This window comes from Psittacula echo (assembly GCF_963264785.1).
Source record: "Psittacula echo genome assembly, chromosome: 3".
Classification (NCBI taxonomy): Eukaryota; Metazoa; Chordata; class Aves; order Psittaciformes; family Psittacidae; genus Psittacula; species Psittacula echo.
In genome coordinates, this window is record NC_137736.1 from 59,128,676 (window position 1) to 59,141,527 (window position 12,852).

General features: G+C 44.4%; 1 protein-coding gene across 7 annotated transcripts in view; it reads left to right on the forward strand.

Moving 5' to 3' along the window:
- Positions 1-12,093: 12,093 nt before the first annotated feature.
- TMEM131 (transmembrane protein 131) overlaps positions 12,094-12,852 on the forward strand; it is a 100,650-nt gene continuing 99,891 nt past the window's right edge. For all 7 annotated transcript variants that reach the window (XM_080613351.1, XM_080613352.1, XM_080613353.1 and 4 more), the window contains exon 1: positions 12,094-12,274. In XM_080613351.1, coding sequence (XP_080469477.1) covers positions 12,118-12,274 — 157 coding nt within the window. In that variant the 5' untranslated portion in view covers positions 12,094-12,117. The remainder of the gene's footprint in view (positions 12,275-12,852) is intronic.

Here is a 12,852-nt window from a genome sequence, read left to right on the forward strand (position 1 = left end):
GCAAGTATTTGAACAATGCAAATGGGTGTAGTATGAGGTGACATGCCACAATGCACCCTTGCATCTTTTTTTTTTGTCATAGTGGATAATTGTGCAGGATCACATCTGGAGGTGGGAAATGGCCTGACCATGTTTACAACATCTTGAACTTCCCATAGGCAACTATTAAAGAAAAAAACACAAACAGATGAAACTCAACAACTTCCTGAGTCATAGCTTAGCAGTAACCCTGAGAAATTCAACTCAAAATGATGGGACACTCCTGAACTCAAGAGCAGAATGGGAGTCTGGGTCATCCAGTTACATTGACACTGACAAATTAAGACAAACTACTGCAAGTCCTGCAAGCTACCTTTTGTATTCATGCACACACCAGAGATATTTCAGAGGATGAGAATTATCTAACTCAGGGTATGAAAACTGAAGACACCCAAGAAAACCCTCAGCAGGAAAATCCACCCCAGGCTAAAGGATCTCTGAGGCGTTTTTAGAAAATGACTTAAGAAGGTTTAACTCACTGGGGATGTCTTTAAGCTTCTGCACTTGAAGCCTTCAAGAGAAAAATAGCACGCATCGCATGGGCCTGATCAGCACAACAAACATTTTTGTCTCACCAGTAACCTCGAATGAAGAATGTGGGGTATCCCCCACACTTGACCAGACAGTCTCATGCTGGAGGAACCTGCGAACACTGGTGCTCCTCCTGCAACCACAGAGATCACGGCAGTGATCAAACTGCTAATGTTTAAAAATTCTTGCTAACAAAACAGGGACAAGTTGGAGAGGATGCCTGGTGGTGATGCTGTGCAGTTGTCTTGGTTGGAAGTTGTTTGTATTATATTACACTTTTGTGTAATGTGTTTGATGGGTGAGTAGAGGCTAATGGAAGTTGTGCCAGAGCTTTTACTGAGTGCTCCTCTAAGTCTTAAGACTTCTAAGTGTGAATGATAAAACAGCCTATTAAAAGACAGCTTTCCATAGATAAAAGTTATGCCTATCATAAAGTCTTCAATGCTGAAAGTACTCCTAAGGTACTTACTTTATTCCACACCTGATCCCAGCTGACTGAGAAGAGCAACAACTGGAATTTCACAGTACCCCACCCACAATCTCTTCGGGAAGATCAGTCCTGTAAACTGTAGGATCCGTATGTGTAGAGATTATACTTTATGGTCATATAACTACGATATTCTTGAACAAAAATATTCAGACTACAAATTGACATTGTTGTATAAATAAAAACCAGCCATCTGAAATAAGGCCTTATCCGTCACCACTTCTTCAGTGAGGTGAAGCAGCCCATCTGGTCTCCAATCCAGTAACTGCCTGGCTGAACCAGGGTTGGGAGCACTGTGGAGCTACCACTGCCTAGGAGGAAGGGAGTGCCTGGCATTAGTCACCAGAAACCAGGTCTGAATCAGTTCATGGAGTCCTGATTCAGCAAGTTAAACACTGGTGTGAAAGAGAAGACAGGCCCTCAGCACTCTGCACTGAAGTGGAAAACCGCTGGGAAACCTAAAGCAATGCCAGCAACATGGCTCTGGATATCCAGCCAGACCTGGGACTGGGACGGGCCACCCAGGTCTCCACGGGCTTTGGACACAGGCATGAGGCACAGGTGTGCTGGGGGAAGATATCCTGTGTCTGGGAAGGGCAGTGACCACAAGAGGGGTATGAGGTCGCCTTGGGAGCCCAAAGCCATGTTCGGTTTGCTTTTCCCCATCTATTTTTGCTCACCCTGAGCAGAGGATATGCAGGCTTATGCTCAGGCCTCCCATACCCGAGAACGACTGCCCACAGTTACGCAAAGCAAATGTGTGTTTGGGGAATGCCACATCAGCAGTCCTCCTAGGGTGCATGGAGGATCAGTGCCAGCCCCGTATGATGTTTACGTAAGAGGATTTGATCTGTGCTTCCTAGTGTGATTCACTGGGCTCTGCCCCGCTGGAGTAGCTAGAAGTTAATTCCTGTGCTTCCTTACTTGCTCCTGGTGCTCTGCTTTCTACAGCAACTGCGTCGGTAACAGTACCATTGCAGCAGGCGTTATGGTCCATTTTTAACACAGATATTTTTAATTGGCATTTTTGGTTTTCCGCATACTTCTAACCATATTTTCTTGAGCTTACAACCTTAATTTTTCAACTGCAAATCCTGCTTTCTTTATTTAGCTGAAACCCAGAACACTAACATTTAGAAATACAGACTTGCCAGCACTGTTTAAACACCCTCCTTTAAATATGTAGGCTTGCAAAAATGAAACTGGTGCCCCTGTATTTTGAAGAGTTAAAAATGACACTGGTTTCAAAGATATGAAACATGATAGAAATTAAATGATATGAAAAATTAAATTAAATTAAACTCTAAACTACTCAGTTTTCACTTGTGCTCCAGAAACTTGCACAGCTTTCTGTATAGGCAGCCACCAGGCTACCAACTTATTTATCAATGACGAGATGTAGTACCAAGTTTGAGAATTTCACAGAATGTCACTGCAGTGCTGGGTTTTGGGGTTTGGCCTTTTTTTTGCTATTGTTTTGTTGTTTGTTTTTAATTAGGGACAGTAGTTTCAAAAACATGCTTTCCCATCTCTTCTATAAATGCATAGGTTACCTATGTGAAGCTTTGGTGTTCCCTCTTCCCACCTTTCAGTCAGTGTACATATTTTGTTTTTCAGTTTTCTGACTTGAAACAGATCACAAGACTTATGAACCACACAAGAATCTAACAAGCTTCGCTTTCCAATATTTTTAAGTGTTTTCCTTCCTCATAATTTAGGAGGGATATGCAGGTAAACCAGAAGGGATAGTAAATGTGTTTTGAGCATGATCGAGAGTTTGATATCTGCAAGCTCTGGACGTGACCAGCCCTCGTCGGCCTCAGACTCTTGATTATGATACCGAACGATCTTTGCTCTCTGTCTAGCATGACTGCTTCTATGCAACATTTTAATGCAGCTTTATTGTTAAAATGCGGGTTATCGCAACAAATATGCACTTTGGCAGCTAATTTATCTTGGTTTGTTCTTCTTCCTGCACATTTGTTTCATTTTTAAGTGTGGTGTGGTGTGGCTCTCTGGATACTTTTAACATCAGCAGATGCTGCTTAAGGGAGAAGCTGGACTCCCAAGATCCATCTGTTGTCGTTGTTTGCCCAAATGGCTCTCTCGGGATGTTTCTGTTACTAGTGTTGCCATGAAAGCAGGCTGATGGCTGTCTGTACAATCCCCAGCCCGGAAGTCCCTTTGGCTGCTTTTCATCTAGTCCCTTTCTTCTGACACGTCCAGCTTTGGTGGCCTACAAGGAGTCAGGCCTCCTTCTGTAAGAGCTATTGTGACCACCACTTGAGACACTCACGCAAACCACACTGTCTCAAAGTACAATGAGAAGCAGAGGAATGTTGGCAAGAGAAAATTCTGTATAAGCTATGATTAAGACATTAACAGAACTGTTGTTTATTACTCAATTTTCTCTAACAGAACCAAGATCAGAGGTTTTGTCTTTTACCCCCCAATGAAACCCTTATCTGGTTCAAGTTGAGTCATATTCAGTTTACAGATTTTCTGCGGGACTCCCTCCTACATGGATTTTTCAAGAACTTGCAAATGTACTTTATTCAGTTCAGCTCTGTTTGACCATGTCTTCCCCATTCATCACGTAAATAATTTCTGCACAATTCTGGATTTTGTTGCTTGCTACTTGTTTTGGACCTACATGAAACCCAGTTTTCTTTGAAAAGATTAATTTCATTTCAAAGTAATTTTAAATATGTCAGTTTAGAGCTGCTCTGGTTTTAACTATTTTTTTCTTTGTTTTCAATATATTGTCATTTTTACATTTTTCTTGAACAATCCAAAGGAGTTATGTACTATGAAATACGAAATTTTATACTAAAAGTGTTGTTGTCACAAAACCAGTTTGCTTCCACTGTGCAATGATTGTCAATTTGCTCTGTATTTGTGTATGACTGCTGCAGAAGCCATTGTGAGAGCTAACTACTGCAACTAACCAGAAGTGTCCATGCAGAGTGGTGCATGCAGTTGCTTGTGGTCAGAGCTAGCTGGACATAAGCCAGACTGGTCTGGATATCAGGTACCTGCATTAATCAAAAGTTCAGAGCTGTGTTGTTATGTCCTGCAGGGAGCACTTAGATGAGCACAGTGTCATATTGCTGGAGTTTCAGTTTTCATATCAGAGCTGGCCTGCATCCTGGGACCTCAAAGTGTGACAGAAGGCAAGCAACTCTCACAACCATTCATGCAGACGTAACCCCTGACGTATGTATATGGTCTTTTAATATTCCAGAGAAGACATTGGTTCCCAAATGCTCTGTCTTTTCTGTGTTGTCAATTCTCCCCCCATTCTTTCTGTTAGATGAAATTCCACCTTTGTCTCAGTGCATGCCCAGATGTCTATACCTCAGCTCAGACAGGCAAGGCTGGCACGTCTTGTGCTGCTGATGGGAGAGCAGTACCTGGAAGTGCAGCTGGTTCTTCTTAGAAACAAACTTCTCCAATACACTACTTTTTCAGGAGCCTTAGAAGCTCAGGCTTCCTTGGCCCTTTAACCTAGCCACAGCTCCTCATCCAAGCCAGCACTTCACCTTTTCCACCTTTTTGTACTCTGGTGTATTACAAAAGACTGGGATGTTTCATACTCAGCCATATCTCAGCTTATGGAAACTGGTATTTGATAGACACTAGGCACAATTTTGCAGGACAGTGTGAGGCTAGCCTAGTTAGGATGAGCCAGCACTGGGGACTACAGCCAAATCCTGAAGCACCAGCTATATCACATTTGTGGGACTGCTCAGCTCCACACTGTTACTGAAGCCTCTTGTAGAGTTGTGTTACTCTCAGCTGGTGCCACTTCTCTTTTTTTCCTGCCCTGACAGATCTGGTATCTTTTCAGAAGGGTGAAAGGGAGCATACAACACTCATGTGCTCCACACCTCAGCTCTGCAGACCCCACTCTTGCTCCAGAGCCTATAGCACAAAAAGGACAGCACAGCGCATCTTAAAAGAAGGTGGGGAGGTCACAAATAAAAATGGAAGCTGAGGGAATAGAGCCATGAAAGATGATACCTGTATATTCTGTAGACCTTGGGGCTAACCCTCATTTGTAAATATCTGTTTTGCTTCTTGAGAGACCTTACTTCCCAGTGTGAGAGATGAGATAATATGCACTTGGAGACATGTTAAAGTGATGTCAATCAGTCCACAGCAATAAAAATACCAGGAAAGGTCTTTCCAAGCCTACAAAGCTGCACCATGACAGTCTACCCTAGCTTTTGGTCTCATCATTTTATTTATCTATTTATTCCCATTTTAACATGCAGAAGTGAAAGAGGTGCTTACCCACAGCAGCGAAGGGGAAGTTGGACAACAGTGAAAAGTCATCATTTATACAACCCAATCCAGAAAGAGAAATGAAAGAGACAGCAGAAGACCAAAAAAGGGCAAACTGCAGAGTCTGTACCCAAAATGGCAGTACTAATGATAACATAGGCTACCTGAAAGGACAGGAAAATCCAGACATCCATCTACTCATTTTTCATACTGTGTAGCATATGTCTCAGTTCAGATGGAGAAAATATCTGGAGCTGTCTGAAGGGCAAAGAGAAGCTGCTAATCATCCAACTATTCAAGTTCCTCCAGAAGACAGATTTTAAAAGATGGAGACGAACACACACCATAAGCACATAAAGCAGGAAGAAGCAGATGGAGCTGCTTTCAAATTTTAAGGCATTTAATCAAGTTCCATCATCAGAATTTCAATCTGCCTCATCCTGCACATTAATCTTCATGCGCAGATGTCTCTGACTTGGGTCTCCTTCTTTGAGCATCAAGGGCCTAGGCAGCAACTGCAATCTACAGCAACTGATGTGTGACTTCTTTTCATGCTTCATCTACTGCTTTGTTCAGCTCGTGAATTGAAATCAACAGCACCTCACAAAAATGCCTCCCCATGCCATAGGGATATCTGAGTTCAATGTGCATTGGCAGGTAGTCTGGGGCTGAATTAATTCTCTGGCCAGTGATTTCAGATGGAGGTGTTTGCGGCTGGGCTGCTGAATCTGCATGGAGACAACTGGATAAATGATCAAGCATGCTGATCATTTTCAAATTGCCATGAAAACATCATTTTCACCCATGTACGGATACCCCTTGTCACTGGGGCATGTTGTTGAATGTGCTCACCAGAAAACATATGCGTAGCTGAGTATATCACCATTTTCATAGAATCCCATTTAATTGAACAAACAGATTTACAATGAAGTTTTAACACTCAGAAAAGCTTTGGGAACTTAAGAATGTATCTGTGTATCTTTGGGCTGAACAGAGTATTTAGTTGGTCAGCACTCTGCTCAGGCTCATTCATTTTCTATTTCTTCCTCTTTTCTCTGTCTTTCTAATGTATCAGCAAATTGCTTCTGCAGTCAAGGGTGGTTTTACACTAGATGCCTCTTCTTCCAGCAGAAAAATCAACACACAGAATTTACAACACAATTAGCAGCTATCTAGCATGGTTCAGAGGGTATGACACTTCAATACCATTTCAGCAGTCTTGATTTTCTACCAGACTTACCATTGAAAGGAGTCCTGTGTTACAAAGTTCCAGCATTGCTGAATCAGTGTGGAATATGAGGGGAATAAATATCACATGTCTTGCTATTACACCAAATACGTATGAACTATACCAGAAATTGTGCCAGGTTGTCAAAACACTGAGGAGGCAATACTACTGTGCTGGCAGCAAAAGGGGGCCGCATTGCTCCACCCCTGGGGAATGAATCTGGAAAGTCTGGAACAAGGCATCTAACACATATATGGTTGAATGGGAGCCAGTTCCTTTCACTGACAGCACTCTTATGCATGGACCTAACCCTGAGTTGAAGTCTTCTGCTCTGTTTGACTCTGGTGGGACTGAGCTCTTTGTGCTTTATCTCCCAAGTTTGCTATGTCCCAGTGCACAGCGTCACATGGGATAAGGCACGAAGACACTAATAATGCATTAGGTCAAGTAACGGTGGTTTGTCAACTCAGAATGGAGAGCTCTTGTCACTAAACTACTGCCACACAACACCCATTCCTAGGCAGCCTCCTCTGCGTGCCTTCACCTTTTATATATCCAACCTACATGCCAGACACAGATAATTAGGGGATCCCAGATCAGACCTGTCTGGTGCCAGGATCACAGTAGGAGAGAGGGATTACAATATGGCAATTGCATGAACTGATATAGCAGTGGGGAAATGTGAAGAGGTTGGTCAACGGGATGGAGCTTACCACAATACAACTTTCCAGGTATGTATCCACAGCAACAGTTCACATCATAGTTCATAAGAGTGATACTACAGCTAGTACTATCACCAGAAAAATACTGCATCAGTTCTTTTATTAGTGTAAACCAATAACCCCAAATCACACAGAATTTCATGGGGTTTCTCATGGCAAAGCTGAAAGCAGGCTCTCATTAGGCAAGCGTGTATCGTAAATAATGAGCCCAATCAGAAGTCATCCCTTTCTCTGAGAAGGTAACACCTGGATCATTACATTTAGTTCATCGAACGTAAAATTCTTAAAGTTAAGGATATATTTTCTCAAGGGGTTAACAAAAATCAGACACACCTTGGATTTTAATTCAGGTGTATGATCATATGCGTGATTGGGCAAACAGAAACTAGAAGTAAACAAATGATAAAAATTTACCACTGTTTATCGAGAAAATAAAGTCATTAAGTAAAAATGAGGGTTCACTGAAAATAAATCTTGTAGACAATCCTGAATATTAAAACCCCAGTGTATCACACCTACTGTTTTCTCCATCCACAAGTTTCACAATGCCACAAATAAAATGTTGAAACAAAGCCCTCCAATGACTTGAAGCTGTTACGGACATTGAAGCAGGGCAGGAGCCCTGAGCCACTTGTCCTCACTGCAGGTTTGCCTTCAGCACACAGGTCTAGCCAAGTACCGGAACTGCAAAGTATCAGTAACTAAAAGACACACCACAGATCCAAAGGCTGGAAAATCCAGTTTTAGGGTGCTCAAAAGTGTATTCAAGTGATGCAAAAAAACTGAAGTGATGCAAACTCGTTTTGGCAGCTCCAGCTTATTGAAACATTTCTGAAAGGACAACTTTTCCCCAGCAGACTCAACGCTGGTACATGCATCGTTTCTGTGCAATCCATCATAACGTCAAGGCAAATGAGGCAATTTAAGGAACAGCGGCAACAGTTATCTGGAAGAATGGTTTTATAGAGAAAGGTTAAAAGAGTTTAATACATCTAGTTTCATTAAAGCAGAGGTAGATAGAGGCATGTCTCCAGCCAGCAAATGCTTAAGTAACACAAACCTTAAGGATGGGGAAGAAATACTTGGGCTTATACATATGGGAACTAGTAGGAGTAAATGAAAAGAGGGTGGTGGAAGACTGAATATCAGGAAATCTTGTTGGCAGTGAAGAGCAGAGCTTGTGCAAATTTTTCAGAGGAAGTGGATGGGAATTCCTTTACTTATTTAAAAAAGAATTTGAAAAATACCAATAAACAAGCCACCAGGAGTAAGTCTGTACTAGCCAGAAAGTTGATTGGCTAATCCAACAGCCTCCTCTCTCCACATTTCTTTCCTTGCTTGGTTTATTTTTCACCAATTGACACGTACAACATCTGGTAAAAGCGCAGAGAAAGTAATCTGAGGCTCATTCATGACAGAAATGCCACTGTCAGTTTGAGAGCCTATTTCCCACCACGAGTTCCTCCCAGCTGAACCTGAGAAAGGGACCCCATGAACATTTCTCATTTATTAAAATGCAACATCACCTCGATTTGTTTCATGTACATAAAGGAGGTAACCCCATGCATGATAGACAATGTGGTTCAAACATTTGATTATTGCTTTTGCAGTCTGTCAGACAGATCACCTCTAATGAGTACCAGCAGTTAAGGGGTTATAGCTTCTAATTAACTATTCTGCCACCCTCCCAGAAGTTTCTGCTTCCATAGCAAAAGGTGGCAGGACAGAAACCACACACACCCGTATTCTAGACATCCTGGTTCCTCGCCCAGAAAAAAAGTATAAACCATCAATGACTCCTGTGACATTACAGTTGGATGCTGACACTTGGGTGTGCTTAGGAGGAATACTATACACTACTGTAGCTCAGGAAATGTTGCTGTCTTTAAGTACACACCTTTTCACTTAAGGTAGGCAAAACTGAGGCAAACCCACCATATCTGTTCTGGTGTTAAATTTACTTTGTTTTAGCAGTCATGCTAACAAAGCTTAAAACTGCTGCAGAATTCAGAGTGCAGCTCCCCATTTCAAAGCCTTTCTGATGTGTTCTCCAGTGGAACAGGAGATTTCTTCATCTGATGAGACAGCTGCTGCACTTTAGTGTGTACGTACTCATGTGATTTCTTTTTATCAACACAAGTACATTTCCATAAGAACTATTTCTATGTCTTGCTATAGTTTATTACAAGAAGGTTGGGATTTTTTTAGTATAGGAATTGTTTTTTCTTAAAAAATTGCTCAGTAGGCTCAAGCAATACTGCAATATCCAAATGTTAATATTTATATACACTGCATGCATAAACCAAGCAATTGGAATAGCCTCAAACACGTATGAAATAAATTAACAGAATGCTTTTTGCTTTATCATTTACAGACATTGAACCATATTGTATTGTTTTTTCCTGCACAGAAAACAGTGGGAGTTCTGGACAAAGATGAAAGGGAGAATGCATACTGTGAGCTATTTGTTTTATACACATCTAATAATATCTTTTGTAAAAGACATTCTGTACATAGAACAATTAAAAACTGTCCATATTTTAATGCTGTAAGGTTTAAGAATCATACATCCCATAATGGTAGGACTCACAGTTGTTCTCTCATTTATATCATGGCCTTTTTTTTTAATAGCACAGTTGGCATTTCCATTTTTACTCCAAGGCAGATTTTGCCATCCTTACATCTTAGTTTCATTAGAGTTCCCATTCATTTTAGTGGGTAGGATGCTCTACAGTATGAATTACAGCAAGAAAGTCTGGCTGCTCAGTTGTGCAACTCCGCATTTGAAATACAAGAAATAGAAAATAGCTGACTCCTTTTCCAGAAAAATAGTGTGTGTACAGCAGTAATTTAGTGAAGAAGGCAAAAATCAGACTCTTACAGGGCCCACCATAATAAATAAGCGGCACTAGCAGCTGTTTGTCTTTCTTAGTCTTTACTTAGATTTGATTGTGCTCTTTGATGTATGTCTATCCCCCACAGAAGTCAAGATGTGAGCTTCTGCTCACAGCAGTGATCGGGCTTTGTGTTTACTGTGGTTTGGGTGGTTCCAAAAGCTGTGAACAGACACTCGTGCCTAAATCACTGATTCATATATACCCTTTTTCAATGCAGTGGTCAAAAGATTATGCAAGTTTGAAAGATTAGTAAGAAGCCTTTAACTTGATTCTTCATACGTCTTCTGGAAACGATCACTGTTGCTGGGGAAGGCTTTGACCTAACGTTTCTCACTTTCTATTTTTCCCTTTAATATAAACCTAGCTGGTGCTGTGACCATAGTTCAACAACACAACAGTATCCAGAATTTCAAGGTGTCCTTAGGGCATTCTGAAAATAAAGAACAGTGTATGTTATGACTGTGTAAGAGCCATAATAAATGTTACTATTTTTAGGTAGGCTGTGCATTAGTCAGTCCCTTAGAGACTTAGGATCTATTACACTATCCCAATCTATTACACTGTTGTGACAGCTGAAATTCCACCACGTGTTCAAGCACTTCAAACACAACATAATGTGTTGATCATGTACGGAAACAAATGACTAAGGCACAGAGCATGGGAGCAAAAACTTTTTACTCTTAGAAGTTAAACCAGTTCAACAGTACTACTATCTGTACTATAGACTTCTCTGTCGCTTTATCCGAGATGACTTTAGCAGTTATCAATCCTGATCTCGGACAGATGATACCCAGACCAAGCAGTGGCTGTGCTTCACATCTCTTTATCAGCAGCAAAGCCACACTGCGTGCCTGGCATCATAGCTCCTTTCAGCACCGGCAAAACGTGGCCATTTGCCAGCGTACCCACTTGACAGGCATCAACCTCCTACTTGTAACAACATGCCTTCCTCCCCATTGCAAATTCACGCATTTCACAAAGGCCCTATGGCCACTAGTGTCGCAGAAACAGTGAGTGTCAGGTACAAATCTCTCCTCAACAGTGGCTGCAGTGTGGTACCACACCTTGCTCTAGCAGAGGGCCTTACACTATGCCTCAGGCGCACAATACGTCCCTGTCCTCTGACTTCTATTGCCGATGAAGGTGCTGCGCAGACAATCCCGGCCCGGCCCAGTCGATTCCCACACTGGGACAGCTATTGACATAACGGGCCTCGCAACATCCCGGGCCTCCAAAGGCGCGGTCGGGAGGCTAAGGCATGGAATAAGACATAAACACCAGACAAAAACATCCCCGCCGAGAGGCCGTTGCCTCCCTGCTCGCGTGGGAGGCCATAGGGCACCGCACACAGCCCAGGGAAAGCTGGACGCCCTCTGCCACAGCCCTGCACTCAGCCACCATCCCGCGCCATCTTGGACGTGGGCAGGACTAGCTCCGCTACTCTCTGTCAGGAAACAATGCAGCGACACCCCAACTCTTCAAAAGACAGGGTGAAGAGATTACTGAAGAGGTGGAATGACCCGTCCACGAGCAGCCAGCACCTACAAGAGACCTAAAGTTACATTACAAAATAAAACCGAATAAAAAAACCAAAACAAGCCACTACCCAAACTCTCTACCACAGGCAGCAAAAACCGGCCGCTTGCCCATACTTAAAATGGCACTTGCTTCCGCCGTCGCCTGGAAGCCCCGCCCCAGGCACCAAAGTACGCACCTCCGTGTGCGTGCGTGCGCGCACCCCTCCGGAATGACCTCCCCCCCCGTGACACACGCGTCAGGAGACGCAGCGCGCTGCCGGGTGCCCGCCCCCCCCCGCCTTCCCTCCCCGTCCATCTACCCCGGGCCCCGCCCCTCCCCGAGCTCTTCCGCGCGCGCGCCGCGGCCCGGCCGGAGACACGGCGGACCCGCACCGGCTGCGGCAGTGCGATGACGGCGCGGCGGGAGGCGGCGGCGGGCCCCGGCTCTCCCGGCTGCCCCGGCTCCCCCTTCCCTCGCGCCGGCAGCTGGGCGGCTGTCTGGAGGGTCGCGACGTTGCGCTTGGCCCTGGCGGTGCTTCTCCACACGGCCCGGGCCGAGAAGGAAGGTGAGACCCAGATTTCTTTTCTTTTATGTCCTTCCTCCAGCGGCTGTTGTGGAGCCGTTGACGGCTGCGGCGCTGGGGGGGAACGACGCGAGCGCGTGTCTGGGTGGGGGGGCGGCTGGTGGGGCGAGCGGCCTCGTCGCCCCTTCCCCCTCGGTGGAGCCGCTAGATCCTGCAGCCCCCGACCGTGCGCTCCCGTGTCCCTCCGTCGTCCCCGTCCCCTTCTTCTCGGCCGCCGCTGCCCGGGTGCCCCGGCGGGTCTGTGCGTGTGTGTGGTGGCGAAGGAGGTTGGAGGGTTGCTTACTCTGGGGTGAACTCGATGGGGTTTCTCCTCCCTGACAGCGGCGGGGATGGAGCTGGAGCTGCCCTTTAAAAAGGAGAGAGGAAAGAAAGGGGAGGGAGAAAGAAAAAGGCAAGCGCTTTCTCGCGTTGAGCTGGTTTCCCTGCGGCAAGCTTCCAGCAGGAGAGCGAGCCAAGGCAAACAGGCGGGCAGACCTGGCTGAGAAAGAGTAGAAATGCAGGCTCGGAAGTAACATCGGGACCCCCTTCGCCTCCCCGAACTTCTGACAGGTGTCTGACGC